At 36.3% G+C, this 25,151-nt stretch overlaps 1 protein-coding gene across 8 annotated transcripts in view; it reads left to right on the forward strand.

Annotated features, from left to right (window-relative positions):
- LOC122516645 (teneurin-a) overlaps positions 1–25,151 on the forward strand; it is a 545,517-nt gene that overhangs the window by 288,072 nt on the left and 232,294 nt on the right. The window contains exon 1 of one of the 8 annotated variants that reach the window (XM_043634629.1): positions 14,103–14,491. The exons of the other annotated variants lie outside the window; for them this stretch is intronic. Coding sequence (XP_043490564.1) covers positions 14,452–14,491 — 40 coding nt within the window. The 5' untranslated portion in view covers positions 14,103–14,451. Of the gene's footprint in view, positions 1–14,102; positions 14,492–25,151 lie in introns of those variants that run through there. 8 annotated transcript variants of the gene reach the window in all.

Genomic DNA, 25,151 nt, shown 5'->3' on the forward strand with positions numbered 1-25,151 from the left:
TTTGCATGCGAGCTTTCGATTCCAAGAAGGTATGGTGTCACGCGATAGCCCGTAGGCGGTGGCGGTAACCATAAGTGGAAATTATAATCGGAATATTCTCGGTGTTCTTGGAATCCCTTCTATTTGCTTTCGCGTTATCTTTGATTGCGAATGAGTATTGGAATTGTAAGAAATGAAAAGGAAAGAAAATCGGAATGTATGAATAGGTAATTTTACTTGTTTATGTGTGCATTAACGTTTAAAGAAGACAATGATCTTGAGTTTCTTTTTAATAAAATCGGAAAGAATCACTAAAAACGAATGGTTTATTCGATGAATGTTAGAAAAAGGAAGAAACGGAGAAAAGAGAAAGGAATGAGATCACAAACACAAAGAAATCGAATGGTTGGGAAGGTCATCCGGTTACCCTAACTTAATCGTGCGCATACCATATGTCTGGACACATCCGGACGGTTATGGCGGACGTGTCCACACTTTCCTAAATTGCCTAGCAGGATAATAGTAACTCTACTACTATCCAGAAATTCAGTCGGTTTCCCAGCTTCTTTCAACTTATCATCCACGTAATCGCTAACGTCAGCTAAAAGATATAATCTGACGAAGGGCTAACTTATATATATATGTATATAATGTGAATGTGTATATGCATCTACACAATCCTTGGAGTACCTTCCTTTAACGTTATCACTCGTAAAATTTGTATTTTTCCTTCCGACAAATTATATTTTCAATTAAAATATTTATCCTGTCTCCGTTTAACGTTTTACATCATGTTAGATTAATTAAAAAATGATTATAATCGTTTGAATTAAAATTTGAAAAAAATCTCATAAACACTAGACTCATTTGTATTTGTAATATGTGTAAATACCTTACTACTACTCAATTAGATCTTGGAAATATTAAAGTTATTATTGCTTAAACGTGAGCCAACTAATGTTTCGTAGATGGTTCAAACGGAAGCGCTTAAAGCACGAACGAACGAACTTTAAAGCGTTTTAACTGTTTTATAAAGCATACCGAGTAGCAGATAGCCAACGGAGTAAGAGCATACGAACATAATGCTCTCTTCCGTGCACACTCTCTGAGCGAGTTGATGAAAACGTATTTCCGCGGTTATACTCTTATATCGTGGCTGCCGCGATTAAACTTAAATTACTTTTAATCCTGGGATAATTATCATTTAAAATGTCGTTCGATAAACCGCCTTTTATCGCGTTATTTCACGAAACATATTTTAAAGCATAATGGATCTTTCTCAAACTTTACTGTCATAGTTCTACTTAAACAAATTTTTTTTTCGTTTTTTTTTTTTATTTCAAGTACGAGTTTATCTTATACATCGCTTAAATATGTTCACTCAGTCAAAATCTACTAACCAACGTTCATGTTAATCCAAGAAATACCTCGTCAAACAAATTTTTAATGGGAAAAATCACGTGTTTGAGATAATTATGCATTCTGTTAATGCTTTCGCTCACACTACTATTAATGCTTTTTATACAGTAATGGCTAGAAAATTCAACAACGAAAATAAAAAAAAAAAAACGAAAATATAATTAGTGACTTTTGGATGAACATTAACAATGTAATTGTAAATAATTTACCTTATCCACCTATTTATACGATGTCGCGTTATGAGATAAAATAGGAAAAGTCGAGACAAAAATTGTTATAACAATGTATCGATTTATATTTATTCACGGTACGATTAAAATAACAAAAACAACAACAACAATAAAAGAAAGGGGAGATAACATCAATCGATGAAAGAAATCATCCCTTTTCGTTCGTTCGATCGTGGTCTAGATGATGTCGCGTTAAGTTTTATGAGTGACAGGATGCATTCATGCAAAAGCTTGATCATTCGTCTATGATAGACTAAGATTTGAATGAAGAACATCTGGAATTTGGTTGACGCTTGGCATTCCCTTTCCACGTTAGAAAATTTATCCTCGTTGTGTTGTACATACGTATATCGCATAATGACGGGAACATCGTACTACTAACCAAGCATATACGATGCAGCACCACCATCACCACCACTCTGTGCATAACTGTCGACCTAAATAACTCGAGTTTCGACGTTCGAGTTGGTGAGTTCGACGTTACGACGAGGAAGACGATCAAGATTTCGATGTCCCTTAACTCACCCTTAAAGTGACGTACACACACACACACACACACACATGCAGACACACGTGACGTTTTCCCTATTACCTTTCACCATGCTTTCTCTTCTACTTTCTTTTATAACCAGAAGAAAAAAAAAGAAAAAAAAAGAGAAGATAAAAAAAAAATATAATACAGACGTATATATCAGAAGGAACAATCCTTATCGTATCACATCGATCTATAATACTACCCACCCCATCGTTCTGTATATCTATCTGTATATCTCTACGTGTATGTATGTATTACACGTATATGTAAGTGTGTGTCTGTATACCCACACACGATAAAGAGAGAGAGATGGAGACGCGTAACACGCGCCGATATTACCGGACATAAAAGGCGATCCCGACGAGGCGACAAGTAATTCTCATGAGGTGAAGATAACATCGGGCACGGGTGATGTCGAAACATCGTTACCGCCATTGACGTGTTCGGCAGGACGACGACAATGTCGTTGGCAATGTCGTGTCGATGTTGTCGACCTCTTCTCTTCTCTTCCCCCCCCTATTCACCCCCTCCTCACCCATTCCCCTTTTATACCCTTCTACTAACTATCCTCGTTGAAGAAACCTTTTATGGTTTTTCCTGTAAAATAACTCACTCACTCAGTCTAGTAATTTTTGTTCACCCCACTCCCCTAGATATTTATCTTCCCTAGTAGATAACGATGAAAGTCTAGTCTGGTCTATAATAATAAAGAAATTCTTAAAGATAATTGATACTTGTGTTGTTAGAGTTAACCAAAAATTCGTGCGTTCTTTTTTTTCTTTTTATTATTAATATTACCAAAGTAAATTTAACGAAGATAAATTCAATTATGCAGTTAATAACGCAATTTTGTAACGCAACAAACTGACCCTAATATTAATATCTTTTTATTTTGATCCATTAATTAGTATTAAATTACGCTTAGGAGTTTTCTTTTAAAAAAAAAAAAAAAAGAAAGAAATGAGAGCGACAAATATCAGACAGGCGAGATGAGATGAGATAGTCAAAGACGATGACACAACGTCGACGAGTTTTAAGGGTGTTACGAGGGTAGCTGACGCTTACGGAAGGGTGCTGCCTCGAACGTAACTCGGACGTAGGGAGGGGAAAAGAAAGAGGGGAGGGGGCGAGGGGAAAAACGAATAAAAGCAAGAGTCTCGAGAACGTTTTGCAGATATTCCCGTCGACCGCTATCTCTTTTTACGAGCACCGATTGCACGCTCGCGTGCTTACAGATAGCTTGTGCAACGCTGAAGAACACGTGGATAACTGAGGAGAAAGAAAGAAAGAGTAAAAGGTGCTGAGAGAACCACCCCCCTCCCGCCTCCCCCACACACCCTCTTACAATAATATTACTAGCGGGGAGTTATCCAGAAAAGTCGTAACAACGGTTTAGATATTCTTTCTCTCGCTGTCGTTTCATTCGTTTTAGGCTACGAATGAGATAGATATAAAAGAAGAAGAAGAAAAAATAAGATAAAGAAGAAAATAGGAGAAAGAGAGAGAGGGAGAGAGAGAGAGAGAGAGCTCGTCTTTGTTCCTTCAGTAAGATAATTCGTTCATGCTATATCATCATAGTCTCTATTTTATTATAGAATATTTAAATAATATTCACTTTAACAGATTTTTAAAATGAGTACTCTAAGCTAATTCTCTCCCCTTTTGTTCTTTTAGCTCGTTTTTTCTTTTTTCCCTTTTTTTCCTTCTTTTCTTTTTTTATTATCATCATCATCATCTTCGTCAACTTCACTCTCTAGACTGGATATGCTTTTCTTTCTTTCTTTTTCTCTTTTATTCTCTCTCTCTCTCTCTCTCTCTCCCTCTTCGCAAACCCCTACTTGCTGTTAACTCCACGTGTACCGTTTATGTTTATACGCAAAGGGAATGACGAGCTTCTCGCCGTTCCATCAAATTTAAATCTCACTTTCTCTGTCTCCTTTACATTCTACTTTACTACGTATATTAATCTATTTCTCGCGACAAATATAGAATAGAATTTTAAAATTGTTGACAAACGAAGTGGAGAGAGACAGAGAGAAGAACGATATACAATAATGAATAAAATCTAATAATAATATATAATTTAAAAATCGAATAAACCAATTTTATACTTCTTTTCGGATACGTTCATTGGATTATCAAATGATAAAAAAATAAAACAATTATCAGATACCATATGTGAAAATTAAATGACAATACTAAAAAAAGAGAATAAATAAAACAATAAAAATACTAGCACAGACCGGTTGACCTCTGTAATTGATTATTATCTTCCAAATATATATTTATCGGTGGAAAAGGGTATAACAATATTCGATTTTCGCTTAACGTTGATACGTACCAAAATACGGAGGACAACGGATTTGGCTCGTATCGACGACTATTACGATTGATGAGCGTACACCAAACTACGGTGAGAGTCCAGAAACGACGAAGAGGAGGAGGAGGAGGACGACGACGTGGACGTAGACATGGACGACAACGTGAGCCGATAACGTTGCTGTGTCAGGAACAACGGGAGGTAGATGACGATGAAGGGCCATCCTTCGAATATTAACGAGACTAACGCTTGCTTGCTTGCTTGCTTGCTTGCTTCCTCCATGGCAGAAGTTACGAAATCTGCCTGCCGTTAAGCAGGGGCCTCGGACGGGGGGAAAATGGCAGAGAGAAGAGAAGAGAAGACAAGAGAAGAGAAATCAAGAGAAGAGAAGTGAAGTGAAGAGAAGTGAAGGGAAGAGAAGGGAAGAGGAGTAGCTGCGTGCCCGGGAAAGCGTTGCCCGGATTTACCGATGGTATAGCGTTTTCGTTGAACCGTAGGGAAAGAGAGAGAAAGAGTGTATGTGTACGTGTGTGTATGTGTGTGTGTGAGAGAGAGAGAGAGAGAAGAAGCATACAACAACCCCGGAGGAGAAATAGTACGAAGAGGGTGCAGAAAGCCCTTATCTTACCTGAACTCCTTCGTTGCAGTCGGGCATTCATAAAGTCCCGAGTTAAGCCTCTCTCTGTCTCTCTTTCTCTTTCCCATACACTTTCTCTTTCTCTTACTTACTTCATCGTAATCTATACCTATATTTTAGCTCACTCACTCGTGTTCTCACCAGCAACTATCCAAGCTTCCGAAGGCGGACTACCTTGTAACGGCTTGACCGAGAAGATATAATCCGTTGCACACACTGCTTACGATCCATTAGTTGGCTCGACTTACATGAACTCTATATACATACTTATGTATGTATGTATATGTATATATATATATATATTTACACCTCTTTATTTATTTATTTCTTTCTTTCTCTCTATAATCGTGATTTCAAATATACACACCGTAGAAGGAACGAATTTAAACGTGTTCATTTATTCTCTCACGATACATCACACATTCTTAGACAATTTAAACCCATCCCTCCCCTTCGAAAAAATTGTATATCTTTTTTTTTTAGATACTTTCTCTTTAACGTTTAATTAGAATACGTGATATATATAAATTACGAATATTTTTAACTCGATCGATCATTTAATTTCGTTCTTCTCTCTCTCTCTCTCTTTTCCGTTTTGCAAACTATCATTCGTCAAAATATAATACCTAGAAGTTATTCGGAATACAAGTTTCATAAAAACGATCCCGTGCTGCACGAGGAGTCGCGACTCGGCGACTACGGGAACTAGAAGAAAATTACTTTTGTAAGATCGATAAACCGTGTTTTTCATCGTATGGGGAAACATCGGTGTGTAAGTACGTGATACGTACCTATATATACATATATACCGTTGCAAAAGCGTGGACAGATGCCGAGTGTTCTCGCTCTATTGGCTCTGTTCGACTGTTACGTTGATATCCTACAAGTTATATGATTACTTTTCTTTTCTTTTCTATCATCCTTTCTCCTTCCTACTAACTCTTGTCTTCTTTTACTTTCATATCTCTCTTTTTTTCGTTTTTTTCTTTTTTGTACAAAGGATTCGAGCATACATTGACATTGTCGAAAATAAAGGACTGACTTAGCCAGAACCAAAAAAGATAAAAGCAATGAACAATGACCGAGATAAAGAGAAAAATAAAAAGAGAGTTAAAGAGAGAGAGAGAAAGAAAAAGAGAAAGAAATAAAAAAAAGGGATTAAGAAATAATTAACGATGTTGAGTTGTAGATAACGAAGCATATACGTAGAAAGGCAATTATACAGTAAACCAGATCATATACGTGTTTTATAACGAGTTAACATTTGTATAAGTGCACTTCATACTCTCTCACAAGCAACCACTCTTCTACGAATTGCCGTTTATTTCAATCCGTCGAAGTGTTTATCGAACGTGTCCCCTCTCTCTTTTTCTCTTTCACTTTTTCCTTCTCACTCGATATCTCCCTTTTTCCTCTCATTCTTCGTTAATTGGAGATACTACACAGATACATTATGTTACTATCGTAACAGGTAACCTGATAGGTACATATATATAGACAGAAAAATGTTCTAGTCTCACTCATTAATTTTATAAAACGATCTCTCTCTCTCTCTCTCTCTCTCATCAAAGAAATCGTTTATATTAATATTATAAATATATATTGTAGATTTATATTTAACTAGCTTACTTTTCTTTCTATCTCTATCCTCTTCTTCCTCCTACTCCTCCTCTTCTTCTTCTTCTTCTTCTCAATCTGTAGGACGAAATCTCGTTAAAAAAATACCTAATGAATATGCATTAAACTAAAAGACCGACCAACTAACCAACCAACCAACCAACCAACCAACCGACCGACCTTTAACGATCAAGGCAAATTAGAATATATAGTCTCGTGAAAGTTATGTAATTTCGTGTTCCTTATAATTAACAAGAGTGTAGGTGATACTAACACATTTATTAGATATCTTTCCTCGTTGGCTTACTTTTTTTCAAAGACTTGCATATCTTTGCAAATATTATGACGCCAAAAAAGGATGTACGACAACGACGAGGACGAGGACGAGAATGAACTGAAAGATCAACGATCACTTTTTATCGCGTACTTATCCCTTTTGAATTTATCTTTCTTTTATGTTGTTACGATCGATGACGATGAATTTCTACGAGCGAAACCAGCTTAGATATATACGTTATGTACGTAATACGTAAATACACGTACCCGTATTAAAACTTTTTTTTACTGTGACATCCAAAGCTCTCTCTCTCTCTCTCTCTCTCTCTCTCTCTCGCTCTCTATCTCTCTTTTTTACGTGTAAAGCTTCAACTGCTACGAGTCATAATGCACGCTTTCGAGTAAACTGTATCGTTGTATCTATTTCGGTATTAATTTAATACAGGATACGCTTATTCACAAGAAGGGGTTGCAGCAGGGTCGACGGGTTCATTCACTTCACCGTAAATCCGAAGACATCTTTTATATCTTTCTTTTTTCACTCTCTCTCTCTCTCTCTCTCTCTCTCTCTTCCTCTCTCTTCCTCTCTTTCCTTTCCTTTATCTATTTATCTTCCTATCTTCAACGATCTACTTAATAGCGTCGAAGTATTTATTCATAAACGTAGACTCCATATACGTCTGCTTTCTGAAGTAGAACGTATATACGCATACATATTTTCAAGCATTTATTTAAAAAAATATATATACTTTGCTTTTATTTATCATTTAATTCGATTTTGTAAGAAAATATTTATATATATATAAAAACATTCACATCGAAATTCGTTTATATAAAAATATAAGCGCGACGAGTATTCGCAGTTGAAAAAAAATTAATAAAAACGTTATTATATTTAAAACTATTTTTAATATATCTCTATGGAGAAATATACTTGGAAGAAATTTTTGATTCATATTAATATTTGATGCAAGAGGATAAAAGAAACATCGTTGTAAACGACAACGGGGCGGTTTCAAATCATTCTCATCTCCTATTTTTCCACACTTTTACCTAGACTAATACATACCTATTTATTTCTAGTAAGGATCGATTGTTTACCGATGTTATTTAGATTGAAATTATGGAAAAGAAGCGTTAGGATTTCAATTCGACTATAATTATATTTAATAATAAATAATAATAATAATAAAATAAAAATAAGCAATAAAATAAATAATAATAATAAAATATTAATAATAATAAATAATAAAAAATAATAAATAATAAAAATAAAAAAATAAATAATAAATAAAAAAAAAGCAAAAAAAAAAAAAAGAAATAATACGAAAGAAATAACAAGAAGGCCGTAGCGCACGGTCTTTGACGATAGTAGGAAAAATTGATAGTGGTCGCTTTACTTTCGTTATTTTCCAACCATTTCCCTTGCCGACTTCAAAACGTTCAACGGTATTATACGAGGAAACTCGTTCTTTTACCTAAACCCAATCTGTAACCTATGACGTATATAGACAATTTCTGTAGTTATGCATATACATACACACACACACACACAGTATTCTATATATATATGTTTAGATAGTATAGTAACACTAGTGTTGTTCTGGTCACACGAGAAAACGACGGACAAACTCACATGTGACATGAATTCAAACGCGTTGGTGGATCCCAAAGAGACGAGTCTGATGTATGCGAAACGAGAATGGCTCATTGGTCTGTTTTAGGAAAACGTTTTCCGTCCCGCGGGCGTATTTCGCTTCTGCTGTTTTCCGCTTTCGAACGTTATTGGATTCATCCTTCAAATTCCTTCTTTCACAATACGATACGATACGATACGATATCGTGAACAAGAGATAACAGCCGTGAGACAAAAATCGACAATTTGCATACACCTTTTCTCTCTCTCTCTCTCTCTCTCTCTCTCTTAATAATTTCATTTTTCTCGACAAATGTAAATGAGGAAAAAAAGTATCCATAGGTGGTTGTTATCATTTTATTTTCATTCTCTATTGTTAACAGTTAGAAATATTATTGACAAAAACTACTAAGAGAAACGTAGAATATATTCGTCCTATAGTATAGTACCGAACGTTATCACGAACTTAATCCGAACAAGACTAGGATGAAATTTCGACCCTATATATATATATATAGTGAACTTGATTTATTCTCATACTTGGCCGCTTTAAACGTATCTTAACCGAGGTAAAATATATCCCTTTGGTGATCCTCGGTACGACCTCGCGATTTGTTCGTTCGTTCGTTCGTTCGTTCGTTCGTTCGTCCGTTACATCGATCGTCCAAGGCACACGACATTCGCGGATGAACGAACTCGCGTTTCCTAGTTCTGATCATCGATCGTCCTTCTTCGAAGTATTCAAAGTTTAAAAAAAGAAAATGCATTGGAACAAAACGTTAGCACACATTAGATTCTACATATCTCTCTCTCTCTCTAGTAACACTATTTAAATTATACAGTTAAAATGATACATCGTTGAAAACGAGAATAAAAAAAAAGAAACATTTTTAAACAAAATCGAGACACCGATATAAAATTTTGTTTTTAAATAACAGTACTTTTTGTTGTAACGGAACAAGCCGAGTCTTTGTTGCGTTTCTTTTTTAACGGAAAAAAAAAAAAGAAAAAAGAAATTGTAAATAATGAAGAACGAGAATGAGGGAAAAAAACGACGAGCGAAGAAGAGCGATGAATTGAGGGATGAAAAAAAAACAAAAAAAGGGAAAAAGAGTAGAGACCGCCTCCTTAATAATACATCGGTCCCAGCAGGTCCGCGTATTTTTCTGGCAACACATTGCCAACGATTCATTAATTGCTGACCTTGTTAGCGTAGCATTGTGAAACGACAGTCCCATGGCGGTGCTTGAGCCAGTGCCCGCAGGAACGACCCGGGAACGAAAGAGAGAGAGAGAGAGTAAGAGAAAGATAAAGAGAACGAGAGAGAGAGAGAGAGAGTCTGCTTGGCATTGTCATGCATTAAGCCCCAGCACATAATAATGCCGAGCTCCTTTGTCGTTTATACTCCCTCTTGTTTTCTGTTTCGCACTAGTCACGGACCCGTGGCAAGTAAGCAACAGCAGCAGCAGCAGAGGCAGCAGCACATCTCCCCTTCTCGTTCGTCGTATTCCCTTTTCCGAGTTATTCTCGAGTCTTCTTACCGTTGTTAGACGCACCTCTCCGTACGCGGAGAAAGTACGTCTCTTTGATTCTTCAACTTCTTCTCCCGAACTTTACGACGACTACGACTACGACTACGACCTTTTCCTACTACCCCCTTCGTAACTTAGAAAAGAATAGAAAAATAAAAGGAATTACCTTTTCTCAAGTTTCTCTTATTATAATTAAATGATTTTTATATAAATATATATTTATCTGATTTTTGTGACGATGAACGAATCGATCTATTACTACTTTCTGTCTGATCGTTTCTAATAAGTAGTAACAGTCTTGTTACGATCAGACCAATAGAACAAATACTCACTTACTTTAATTAAATTATTGCAATATATATATTTATCTGCTTTTTGTGACTTAATTGTTATATTAATTTAATGTTAATTGTATCTGGTACGATAAATCAATAGATCTATTACTACTTTCTGTCTGATCGTTTCTAGAAAGTAGTTACAGTCTTGTTACGATCAGACCTATAAAACAAATACTCACTTACTTTAATTAAATAATTGCAATATATATATTTATCTGCTTTTTGTGACTTAATTGTTATATTAATTTAATGTTAATTGTATCTCATACCATAAATGAATCGATCTATTACTACTTTCTGTCTGATCGTTTCTAGAAAGTAGTTACAGTCTTGTTACGATCAGACCAATAGAACAAATACTCACTTACTTTAATTAAATTATTGCAATATATATATTTATCTGCTTTTTGTGACTAAATTGTTATATTAATTTAATGTTAATTGTATCTCATACGATAAATGAATCGATCTATTACTACTTTCTGTCTGATCGTTTCTAATAAGTAGTTACAGTCTTGTTACGATCAGACCAATAGAACAAATACTCACTTACTTTAATTAAATTATTGCAATATATATATTTATCTGCTTTTTGTGACTTAATTGTTATATTAATTTAATGTTAATTGTATCTCATACGATAAATGAATCGATCTATTACTACTTTCTGTCTGATCGTTTCTAGAAAGTAGTTACAGTCTTGTTACGATCAGACCAATAAAACAAATACTCACTTACTTTAATTAAATTATTGCAATATATATATTTATCTGCTTTTTGTGACTTAATTGTTATATTAACTTAATATTAATTGTATATAGTACGATAAATGAATCGATCTATTACTACTTTCTGTCTGATCGTTTCTAATAAGTAGTAACAGTCTTGTTACGATCAGACCAATAGAGCAAATACTTTTCTTATTACATAAGAAATGTAACACATACACTTTTCTCAAATTTGTTTCTATCTTTTTTTGAAATCGATGAATCGAATAAGCGAGAAAAGAGAATGTAGTAGTATTTTTAGTAGATAGTAGATAATAGTAGTAATAGTAGTAGTAGTAGTAGCAGAGATATAGTCGGTGTTTACAGCGATTGAGCGGAAGGGACAACCGACATTCAGCGTCTCGGGACTATCGCGAAATCGAAAGATCATCGGACCTGATAGGGCGCGACTAAGCGGAAAATCCTTGAGTCCACTTTCGAAGAAACGTCGTCGTCGTCCTCGTACTCCTAGATATCGACGTATTCCCTTTCTCTAGAAACCAAAAACGATTAAATAAAGAAAGGAAAAGATAGAGTAAGCATTAAACGGGGAATGAAGTAGAAACACGAGATGAAAAGTAAGCTTTCTACAAATGCATTCGTAGATAACAAAATAAACTGTATCTTTTGACGATGATAATAATAACATTTATAATAATAATAATAGTAATAATAATAATAATAATAATAATAATAATAATAATTGAGACAAGCTAAATCTCTCCTTCAAGAGAAAATTGAAGAAACTTGAGAAAACAATAAAATATTCAAGATTCAAGATTATTATTAATATCAAAACGTTCTGTTATATGTTTGCAAAAACTATATAGAATCTAATAAGTAATAGTAAGAGATAATACTTCATACCAAAGTAAGACATACAACGATAAAGTAAACACCGAATGGAGTTAACAATAACAAGAGAAACTGGAGTAACACGAAGCAAAATGTTTAAGAGTAAAATTGCATAGGAAGTACATACTAAGTAAATTAAAATAACGATAATGGAAGAAATAACAACTGGTTAACAAGTTCATGAAAAGATAATAAAGTACAACAATTATATTACATCCGAATTATATAAAAATGATTAGTTCAAATTATAAAGATAAATATCTCAAATAACAATAATAATTTAATCAAATCGTAGTACGATCGAGTAGATCACGAATTCTTGAAAAAAATCAGTCTACCTACGGGAGGTATGATTAACAAGTAAATGCTGATAAAGGGAAAAGAGAAACGAGAAAATAGGGTGAAGGAGGAGAAGAAATAAGAGAAGAAGGAGGGATCGAAGGTGAAGATGGCGAGGAAGAAGGTGGCGGTGTTGGTGGCGGGCTGTTGGTGGCGGGCTGTTGGTGGTGGTGGTGATGGTGGTGGTGGTGGTGATGGTGGTGGGTCGCGTTCGGATGTTAGAACGACCGCCGCGCTCTGACGCGAGGGACAACTGGGCCAATCGATACCACAGGCCGTGGAAGCGGCTGCGGCGCGTTGCCGAGCTTACCAAGAGAGAGAATGAGAGAGAGAGAGAGAGAGAGAGAGAGAGATGAAGATAGAGATAGAGCAAACTAGAGAAAGTGAGAGAGAGAGGGATAGGATGAAGAGGGAAGTGCAGGTGGCACCAGGATGTCCTCCCCCCTCCGTTGTCGCCCCCTGTCCGTCCATCCTTCGATGGCGCCACCATCGAACCCTCTTTTTCTCTCTCTCTCTTCCTCCCTCTCTCTCTCTCTCTCTCCGTCTCTCTTTTGCACACACGAGTAGCGTGCAACCGCCTACGAGAATGTTCAACTCTGCGCAGAATCGGCTCGCGTCGGCTGCGCTGTACCACAATGTTGTCGAGCTCGTTTTATCGTTCCGTGCGACGATTCTCCTGTGTTCTTAACCTCCTTACCGATTGATAATTTATCATTGCAAACGGGGGGTTGTTTTAAAACGTTGCCGTGTTACCGTCACATTATCCGTTAGATCAAAGTTTTGTACCATTTCACGTTGTTGTTTCGTACGTGTACCTTAACCCGTATCTCCTCTTTATTTTTTTTCTTTCTTTTGCACTTCTATTATATATCCCTTCTCACTCTCGCTACTCGTGGTACAGGACGCGCACGTCGACTAGGAGAGAGAGAGAGAGAGAGAGAGAGAGGGAGAGTGATAGTTCGCCGCGGAGACCAGTTCACCGGTTCTCGAGTAACTACGCTCTTGAGGAGGAGGGGGAGAAGGGTAGAGACATGAGTGGATAGGAAGAGGAAGAGAGAGAAGGAAGAGGAAGGGGTGCTCTTGGGAGGGGAATGGAAGGGGGCTGGTAAAAACAAGTGAAAACTATCGAAAGTGTATGGGCACCGATGGATTAACCGGTTTTCGATTAATTTCAACGATTATGTGTTTTAATTCGATAATTATCCGTTCATAAGTAATAAGTTTAAAATTGTAAACAAACCGGTCACGTGTGTTGTGTCTTTGAGCGAGAGAGAGAGAGAGAGAGAGTGTGTGTGTGTGTGTGTGTGTGTGCGCGCGCGCGTCTGTGAGTGAGTGTTAATTTTTTATTTTTGTTTACATTTTGTTTACAATTCGAAAATTGATCTCGTCCTCGTCAATAGGATATTTATTTTGATCGAATTATTGTAAACGTATTAATTGCACGGTGAAAATTTTCTATGAAATCTAATTTTTAGGATGTAAATGAAATTTTGATATTAATCGATAATGAACTATGTTGTTCGACGATGAGATACACTAAACAGTTCTCTCTCTCTCTCTCTTTCTCTATACATCAACGTGTACATCATAGTACGATGAACCTAGTCGATCTATCGGTGGTGTGAACGTCCCCCCCCCTGTAAATCGCATAATTCCATCGAATCTTTCTCGTCGTCGTTGTCGTCGTCGTCGTCGTCGTCATCTTCGTCATAGTCGTCATAGTCGTCGTCATATTGAACAATAGCGGATTTCGGGCGTACCACAGCCGTCAGGAAAATAATAGCAGGAACAATCCCAGAACGGAAGTGGGCAACGGTCGATGTCGTCGTTTGTGTTTGAGATGGAAGTGAGTAATAGCGGAGCAAAGTGACCACTGTATTGCTCGCGATGATCATCGTACGGCCATAAACTGTCGGCCGAGTGATTCAATTGCTACCGCAAACCCGAGAGGCCATCCATACTCTAACAACTATGCATCAGTATTATACTCAAGAACATATAGATCGTGTCGGTAAGTTAAGAAGACTATATTATTATTATTATGTGAGATTATAATCGATACACGTGATTATTATTATCAGTATTATTATTATTACAATTCTTAAAACGAGACATAACTAAAGACATTGTTGTGTCGCGTCGTATGGTCGATGAAAAAGCAAAGAAGTATAATAAAAGTGTAAGTTTAATCGATCGTCTTACTTTTTTGTTTTCCCTTTTCTTTCGAATTTATGCTACATAGTAGTACACACACCGATCGAATAACTGGAGTATTATCTATGATATTATATACTTTAGATTGATCGATCTTAAAGAGAATTCTATTTTCAATATGGAACGGATATATATATCAGTTGTAAATTTATATATCTATGGTTATCTATACTCATGAATATGGAACATTATCTATTATGGTGTATATTATATGGTGTAATATATATATATATATATAGATTATCTAAATTTATCTTATATAGATATAGTAGTTACACGCGTGGTTTAACCAACGTGACATATATCCAACCGATACTTCGAAGGTTAATATGTCATCCTGAAAATTGATCAAATCTCGATACTTTTGAACGTTTGATTCACGAATAATTTGTCGCTTATAGACCGACCCCGAACGTCTGTCAGTGTTAATAAATCACGTGGAAAACGTACAAGCCCCAGGACTGTCCGTAATAGACGGATTACGGTAATATAATGATCGATCGTATCCGATAAGTCCGGGACGGCGATTTCGCTTTTTTAACTTGCCGATCCCTGGCAAGTTAAAAAAAGGAACAATGGAGAATGAGAAAAGGGCTCTTTTGAGTGATTTCCCGCGTGAACTTTCGTCGTCGTTCCATCGGATATCTCTTACACGTGAATAATAATTATTCAAGGAAAAAGCTGTGTTACGGGAATTGTTTACCATTATCAAAAGTTTATCGTTTGTCTACCTTAAATGTTCCAAGTTTCTGCATTCCAATCTGCAATGCAAATTTATTTTTGTCAACGCATAACTTTGTTAAATTATTGGACAATAATTCGTACATAATACATACATACATGTATAAATACATTACACACACACTTTGATAACTCGATTTGCCCCCCACCCCTACTCCTGTATTTTTCTCCCAACGATAATAAAGAAGATGCTCGACAAATTGAATATCGTAACAATTATTTAACAAAAAAAAAAAAGAAAAAAGTACGAACGATAATAAACAACACAATATGCGTATCTACCAAGTTCGAAGTTGGACGATCTCGAGTTCGTTTCACGGTAACCGGAATAAAGTTAATTAAAGCGTGATTAATCGACGGTGTGCAGCTGTTTTCGGCCGTGACGAATAAGCTGTAATTTAATCATACTCCGGTTACTGCCAATTAATTGCAATTCAATCCGCACGGTCCGGCATTAGTTTGAGCGCGCAATTTATGATAGCTCTCTCCCCCTCTCTCTCTCTCTCTCTCACTCACTCACACTCACTCGTCGTTCTAGTTCTGCTTGAAATCGTAATAGAGTTTACTTCGTCGATCGAATTTGGATTATGCGATCGCGATCGTATACGAATAGAAAGAGATGGCCAATTGCGATCAATTAAACGAAGCCAAACGAACTAACGTTCGTTTAAATCGATCACCGGTTTGTGTTACCTGTCACGGAGATCTCGATGTAATCGATAAAATAACGATAAAGCGATTAACATCTCGATGTAACGCGATGCTTTCTCTATAGATTCAATGTAATCGTACAAATCGATCTCTGTCTCTCTCGCTTTCTCTCTTTATTTCTCTCTCTTTCTCTAACTGGATGTAAACATGCTACAAATATTACGATACACGTGAGAATAATCAAAACGTTAACGCAATTATTTAGGAAAATAAATATATATGCTAGTTTTAATCCCCCTTTTTCTCTTCCTATTTTCTTTCTTTTCATACTTCTCAAGATTACGTTACTTACCCCTTCAGAGAGTTTCTTAACCAAAATTTAAATGAGGATGGATACGTTACGAGCATGAAATCAGAAAAGGAAATAAAATTTGACGCCTATAAAAAATAAAATAACACGAAAGAATAAAAGAATAAGAAAGCTTCTCTTTTTTTTTTATTCCCCCATACCGATCTCAAGATTTCGTATCGAAACGATATCATTACGACGTATTTTATCGTGAAATCGATATCAACTAACTGTATCAAATATTATTCGTTCTAAAAACTTGAAAAAAACAAAAATCAGTCCCATTAATAATTTATCTACTCGTAAGGTTCTCTTTCGTGTAAAAAAATAAAAGTGCACTCCTCTTTAACTTCCCGTCTTTGAAAGAGTGTTATCGTATTTATCCCATGAGATCGGTATACTTGTCCTACGAGTACCTACTCTTTTTAAGGGACGTTAAATGTCTGAACAAAAAAAGAAAAAAAAAAGACTCACAAAGAACAGAGGAGGGACCCTTAACGTCAGTTAAAATCCAACGGAGATCCATAGGAACCTACCTCAACGGAGTCAGCATCCCAATAATACACTCTGGACCGGTCTCATTCCCTCTCTCTCTCTCTCTCTCTTTTTCTCTGTATATTTACCGTTGATTTAAATAGCCCGTCTTTCTATAGCGAGAGAGTTCTACTCTCCTAGCAGAATAAAACAATAAGGAAGTGAAAGAGTAGGACACGGTTGGTATTGTTTGAGGGAACCATCGACGCACGTACGACTTTCCTCCCTCACTCTTATACACTACAACCACCATCACCCCCACCACCACCACCTCTAACACCACCACTAACACCACCACCGTCATTCCTCACCCACGCAACACGACGCATTGTACTTTAAGACCCCGTTGCTCGTAAGCAAATTAGAACGGAGCCGCACGTGGCTCGCATAAATCGACCTACTGTCTCTAACTGTACGCCTTGTCCTTAGTATATGCACCACGTCATGGTGGATTTGTAAGGCAACCCCTCTTTCTAACACACCGTCGAATACTTTCCATCGTCGTCTGATGTGAGTCTGAAACTCAGTGGGGTTTCTCTCTCTTTTCTTTTTATGCCCTCCCCCCCTCTCCTAACTGCTGCTGATTTTCATATATAATACTATTTCATGCGTGTGCATTCTCTAATCCAATTTTTATGAATTCTTATTTTAATCCGTCTTTTCTTTTTTTTTTTTTTGACACAATCAACGAGGAACTCGAATATTATTATTTTTATCGACTAATTATCGTTACGTTTCCTATATGAAATGAAACTCTTTCAAATGGACACCTTTTTGTGATTAATAATAAACGTAGGAAAATATTCAACGATAAACGATATGTCATAGTCGTCGTCGTTGTCGTCGTCGTCTTGTCGTTGTCATCGTCGTCTTGTCATTGTCATCGTCGTGGCAGAAAACTCGTTCGGTGATTTCGCAGCCCGGCAATATGCTGCGACTAATTGAATTCGGAGAAATCGATCGAATGCGGGTGGTATTCCATTGTGCGTCGTTGCTCGAAAGGATATTCGAATGTGCAGCTCGAGCACCACCCTGCCTGTTCCCCACCACCCTCCTCTCCCTCTCCCCCTCCCCCTCTCCCTCCCATTTACTCCTTTACACTCACAGTCTCTCACTCATTTTATCTGGCTATCTGGACCTATCTATATATCGCTGTCCCTCTCTCTCACTCTCTTTCTCTTTTTAAAAGTAAAAAAGGGGTGAAGAACACGCCTGTGATACGGAGGATCTATTTAGACTCGTAGATGCTCTCGTTCAGTGGGGATGCTTTTGAATTTTTATCATTCTCGTCGGGGACGCGTCAGGTGCTCGACGAATTCGGTTTGAGAATACGTTTTGAATAATCAATACAATCAAAAAAAATTCTTTTAATAAAACAAAAATTCAATCTCATAACGTAATTGTCAAACCATTCATTTTAGCGAATTAATACTGTATATGTATATGTATTATATGCGTGTTTGTGTGTGTGTATTATATTTAAATCCTACATATGAGAAAATGCGTATATACGTGATCAAATCAAATATCATAATTATTCGAATAACGCGTTGATCATTTTTATTTTCTTATTATTTATCTCGTAGTTCTTATTTTATTAGACGAATGGTTTCATAAAGATTATTCAGTATTCATTGATATGTTTTATTTCCTAAGGAATAGGGCTCTTCGTTGTAGACTAATCCAATCTGAAAAGTGTTATTTTACGTCACCCCTCGTTTTGGTAGCGTAGAATAATATCCTCCGGAGCGAGTTCGTAACGATATCTGTTTTCCTTCGACCCCGTTAACGCATAAAATATCTAAAACGCTTTAAACGCGTTTTCCTATTGTAACGCGGTCTCGTATTTTTTTTTGTGTTTTTTGTTTTTTTCATTCATTCATTCATTCATACATTCTTCGTCACTTTATCACTCATTTTTATATCCTTCTTTATCCTTCCTCGTTAGTTGTTTGTAGAAAAGCGAGAAGTTAGACGTGGCAGGGCAAGTAGTCGATAATTAATAAGTATAGTTTACACAATATACGGTGCAGCTAGAAGATAAAGCAAACAAACTCGGATGAATACACGAACAAAATGCAAATATTCTCTGCGAGGGGCTTAAGACTCTTATCTAAAATGAAATTACGCAGGCTGCTTGTGCTGGTAGTAGTGGTAGCGATGATGGTGGTGATGGTGGTGGTGGTGGTGATGGTAGTGGTGGTGGTGGTGGTGGTGGTGGTTGCTTCGTAAACAAATCGCAAACGTGGTGGCAAACTCTCACTCTTCCCTTTTCGTAATTCGCTCTTATTTATCTTCTCCCTTAGGATAAAACGTATTTTCGAATTGTCTCGAGAACGTCTGTCTAACAGTCATCACATATCCTTTATTAATCCGTATATATACTTAAATAAATCTAATTACAAATTTTAATGAAACAAAACACGAATAATAAGTAACTTATTCAATTAATTCTATATACGTTATCAAATAAATTAACAATGCATTCGTTGAATCTCACATTAAATATCAAATATTAATGCTAGAATAATAACGTTTAATATATCAAATCATTGAAAATAATCTCTCTCTCTCTCTCCTAATTTCGTTGACTTATTACTCGTATGAAATCTCTCCTGGAAATTAGAATAAATGGCAATTATCACTTGTTACTTGTTTCATTCTGTTAATATGATTTTTATTTCAAATAATTTGAACAATCTTACGTTAAATACCGTACGTTGAAAATCTAACAATAAAGTCGAATATAATAAGTGTTCAAAAATGAATAATAAAGGAAAATATCTCTTTCACTCAGACCCTCTCTCCCTCTCTCTTATTCTTTCTCTTCCTTGTTAGTTTGTTTCTATCCTGGGATAGGTCGGTGAGCCCACCGTCTTTTCCATTTCGTGCGGTGGCATTAATGCGCTCGCATATAATTATTCACGAGGCCGGAAAAGCAGGAGGAGACGACAGAAGGAAGATGGGAAAACGATAGGGGCTCGTCGTTTATTAGCGCCAAGCAATTAATGCTTGCTTTCATGGTGCACACTGAAACGGACTCTCTTTCTCTCTCTTTTTCACTCTATTTCCCTTTCCTTACTCTTTCTATCACTCTATGTGGGTCGCCAAGACGAGACGGCAATTCAACTGTGCTACGAATGGAATCGTCCTTTTGCATCTTTTTCCCCTCCTTCACCTCCCCCTCCACCTTCTCTTCCTCCTCAACCTCCTTTTCTCTTCTCGAAACTGCTGCGTGAACGGTTAAAGTCTCAAAAGTAAAAATGATTACCCTGCGGTAATCGAGAGAAGAAGAAGAAGAAGAAGAAGAGAGTTAGCTATAACTATACGAAAAAGAGAGAAAGAGAGATAGGAAAATATATAGTTTGATTCTCCCTTTTCTCAAAGCAATACCATCCCCGTTTTTACCCCAGTTCTTTAACTCCTTTACGTATTCACCATTGAAGCCATATAATCTCGCATCAAAATCGAGCCGGCGAATTTCACTTTGGCAAACAAAAATCATTCCAGGAATGATTTGTCGTTGTGGAAAATTATACGGGCCTACGGGTCTCTATCCTTCTATTATGAAAGAGAGAGAGAGAGAGAGAGAGAAAAAAAAGTCAATGTGCGATCGTATTCGAATGGATGAGCACACACAGTCGTCTCCTTCTCCTCGTCGTCGTTGTCGTCGTAGGGAGTCGATGTAACGCTCTCGCTCATTGGAACAATTCGAGGCGTTGGCCGATCGATGAGATGAGAAGAAGAAGGAAAAGGGAATATGGACGATGAATAAAACGGGGGAGAATTTCTCTTGAGGATTCCGATCGTGACGGGAAACGCGTGGACGATGAACGTGGTCTTTGCTTTTTCCGCGTCGAATCGTCGCTATCTTTTATCATTCGACCATTCTATTCTCTTTTTGTTCTTCGTTGTAATAGACAGACAGATAGATAGATAGATAGATAGGATTGGAAAATAAAAAAGAAGTTGAATAATTTGTTATCTTTGTGGGAACGAACAAAAAAAAAAGAAAAAGTAACGAAACCGATAGCTTAATAAAAAAAAGAAAAAATATTATATATTTAGTTATATAGTTTTGAGAATTATATAGGAAAATATGATCAATAATATCGATGGAAAATATCAATCGGCTAACAAAAGAACAAAAAAATCCAAAATCAAAAATACTCTACCAGTATTACGTTCGAACGAACGAACGAACGTAATGCGTGCTAGTTTAACAATAGGATTCTCGTAATCGCGTACGAACCGCTTGCTAAATATTATCTGAATATTTAATTTAATCAGACGTTAGCTCAAATTCACAGCTAATTACCGCGTTTCGACTTTAAACATTAGGGCATTAATTACACGGCCGCGTGCTACCAGCAAACACACCGGGATACGAATTTCGAAGCTACGAATTCTCTACCTGTCCCTCCCTTCTCTCTCTCTCTCTCTCTCTTTCTCTCTCAATGTAACCCAACAGAAATTCCAGCCTGGAATTAATACATATTCGGTTACCTATAGTAATACAGAAAGAGAAAGAGAGAGAGGGAGATCAACGTCAATGCGCGTAATCGAGCATGGAACTCGTGAATTATGCGAAAAACGTTTATCCAGAGAGGGAGAAAGAGAGAGAGAGAGAGATAAAACAACAAAAAATGAAGAATATTTTCGTACGAGTCTTTTTTTGTTGAAAAATATAAAAATAGGGAAAAATAGAAGCAAGAAAAACAATGTCTTCGTATTCGCACCCTCTCGTCGAAGAAAAAAAAAATGATAAAAATTCAAACGTCCGCGATAATTTAATTAATCGAGAAAGAAAGTTAAAACAAAAAAAAAAGCAAACAAAGAAGTAAAAACAATAAAGATCAAAAGAAATTAAAATGATCATTTGTAACGTGTTAGGAAAACTCGGTCAAACGTTTCACGAAGTACAATCGAATCGATTAATTCGAAATATTCTTCATTATACGGTAATTACGGAACAGGACCAGAGAAATATTTCGGTGCTAAACGATGGTGAATGAACGGATGAAAATAGAGAGAGAGAAAGAGAGACGAAAAATGTGAGAGAGAATGAGAGAGAGAAAGAGGGGAGAAGAACGGAAGGATTAATGCAGAAAACTGTGCTTAACTCGATTCTCTATAAAATGGTTGTCGCTAATAAGATTCTCACGGAACAAAAGCGCTAACGTAAAACAGGTTACGTGGTGCAAATTCGTGATCCGGCTAGTAGCCGTGGCCCGTCGTCATCATGCGCAACAATTTCTCCCTTCCTCACCCTATACCATCCTTTCGCTATCTGTTTCTCTCTCTCTTTCTCTCTACCTATCTCTCTCTCAAATTTGATAGGACAGAAGAGCCGATTTCGAGTGGCTGTAATATTCACCGCGAAACCAAATTTAACGGCTTGCCTATCAATTCTTTCGATGCAATTTTCAAGTTATTTCCCTTCTATTGAATGCTGCTGTACAATCATCGCGTTTGAATGCTCGCACACCTGTACCCACATCGATATCAGTCTCTCCTATCGGAATAATTCGTTTTTCGTTTGAGATTATCGCTTACTCCAATGAGATTTTCTCGTGATAATATACCCAAGCTTTTCCATTCGTAACGATAAAAGTTATCATCCTATTCATATTTCCATGTTTGCGATATGACAATAATAAATAATAATAATAATAATGATGACCATGATGATGATGATGATCACGATGATAATAATCGAAAAAGATATATACAAGATATAATATATATAACTATAATATATTTTTTGTCCAAAATGATATCAAACTTGCCGTTATTCTGTACAAGTTAAAAGCAGCCTGTGCTGCTGCTAGCTGCTCGTCTCGGTTAAAGGCGCTTCTAGTAATCTGGACGAAGGCCAGGAGCTAATTCCCACAGTTTGAGTTGATGAAGAGAACGAGACCATTTCGCAGGGAAGCTAGTTAAACTTCTGCCACTTCTATTTCCGGCTTGTTCCTAATAGCGAACATTTGATGGGAGTGTTACGCGCGTCTTCCGTAAAAGTGACTACCTACGCGTATACAGAGTATTATTTAGGTATATACATACCTACTATCTAAAATAAGCCTACCCATTATCAACTAGCGAAGAAAACCTTTGCCAACCGCGTAAAATGATCAAACCAACTTTTTGAATTCGTTCTGTAACGGTTAATCCGACAAAATATCAGCTTTTAAACTTCGTATAAAGGCATCAAACGAAGTAGAAATTTTTACGGGCTATCGACCGATTACGTTCTCTATGTTTATTTTATTTTATTTTGTTTTATTTTGTTTTGCTTTGTTTTATTTTATTTTATTTTATTTTATTTTATTTTATTTCGTTGTTATTGTTGTTTTTGTTGTTTTATGCTTTTAGATTTTATTCCTTTTATTCGTATCAGGATTTTATCATATCGCACGGATATTTCTAAACTTTTTTATTTAACGAAAAACAACAAATTCATTGATTTTCCGATATAATATATTTAATATTCGATCGAGAGATAAACGATTTATCTTTATTCATTCAGTAGAATAATATTAATTCGTTTTCGTTTTAAATAAAAATATAAGCGTTAGGTAAGTATAAAAAGGAAATTATTTTCTAAGAGAAACACCAAGTCTAGACCAAGTCATATCGATCGTGTCTCGAGTCTACGGTGATCCGTCGGTGGATCGTGTCCTAATAAACATTCATTACCCGACCAGCCGAGGCAACTCCAGAGATATTGCCAATGACGATGGTTTGTATAGGATACCGGTTGACATTGGAAGGAGACAGACAGTGGGATATAATCTACGAGGAAACCAGGAACCTCATCTTCCTGTCTCTGAAATTGTCCGAACACGTTAGTAACTTTCAACAAAATGATTCGAGACATTGCATCTACCGAAATATCGCCTAACAAATTATTTTCAAATGAAAATACCTCGTCTAAGTCGATCGTTACGATCTATTAACAAAAACAAATTTATATATATATATATCACATTAATTTATTACATTATTTTTGATAAACCTTATTGATAGAGACATTCAGCGTGTTTTGTGACTTACGATTTAATTTAAAAAATTGTTTCTTTTGTTTTTAACTATATGTTTGTTGCTTTGAACCAATACTACTATACTACTATTATAGAACCATTATACTTTTATCTACTATTTTCTTTTTACTTTTATCTACTTTCTGTGCATTATTATTATTATAATGATAAGTTTAATAATAATTACATAATTTTAATTTACGTTTTGTTTCACCTATATATTATATTGTACTACACTGTAATTAATGGCCATTAGGGAGCCTAGGCTCTAGGGTCAATAAAATATTATTAAATAAATAAAATAAATAATGCTATAAATCTTGCTTGTGAATAACGTCGTATCAAATCTTGTCGGATATTATATATTTTTTTTCCTAGAAAACGAACAAAATTTCGTTTAATTTTGCTCATTTATCCGAATAAATCGTTTATGACAACCGATTAACGTAACGTTTCAAACGATACGTATGTTGAAATAAAAGAACAACATCGGTAAATCTAGACAATAATAAGATGAGAATAGTGGAAGAAAGAAGAAAATCGTCTCGGTGGACGTTGAAAACGAGTCTCGTTATCGTCGTTGTCGTCGTTGTTGTCGTCGTCATCGTAGTCGTCGTCGTAAAGAAAGTTGGTGCGGAGAAGCGAAATGCGAAAAAGGCTCTGTTGGATCTTATTGCGTCTGAACTCGAAGGGGAGCTTAGATTTCTCCTTGGACGCACGGAGATTGCTGCTGTCAGATTTCTCGGTGTGTTCTAACGCGGCGGCATCTGAAATGGGAAAGTCGAGACTCGCCGGCTAGGCGTTATTCCTAACTCGGACTTTTCCAACCCCCCATCGTCACACCCCCCACCCCTAACCACTCTATCTTTCTCTCTCTCTCTCTCTTTACCTCCGTGAGATACAAAAATCTATGCGACGAAACGCGTACGACAAAATTTCTTTCCCTATTTCTTTTTTTTTTTTTTTATTTCTAAATCCAATTTCACTCGTTAGCATAACAAACAAGAAAAAAAAGCTTCCCCCCCTCCTCCCTATGCTATCCATAAAAACTTTCGCATCGACGAGTTTTTTTTATCTTTTTTTCAACTATAATAAAAAAGATATCGTTACTTCGATACCGACATAGATTTCCAATTCGA

Source organism: Polistes fuscatus, unplaced genomic scaffold (assembly GCF_010416935.1).
Source record: "Polistes fuscatus isolate 324 unplaced genomic scaffold, CU_Pfus_HIC Scaffold2, whole genome shotgun sequence".
In the NCBI taxonomy this organism is placed as follows: domain Eukaryota; kingdom Metazoa; phylum Arthropoda; class Insecta; order Hymenoptera; family Vespidae; genus Polistes; species Polistes fuscatus.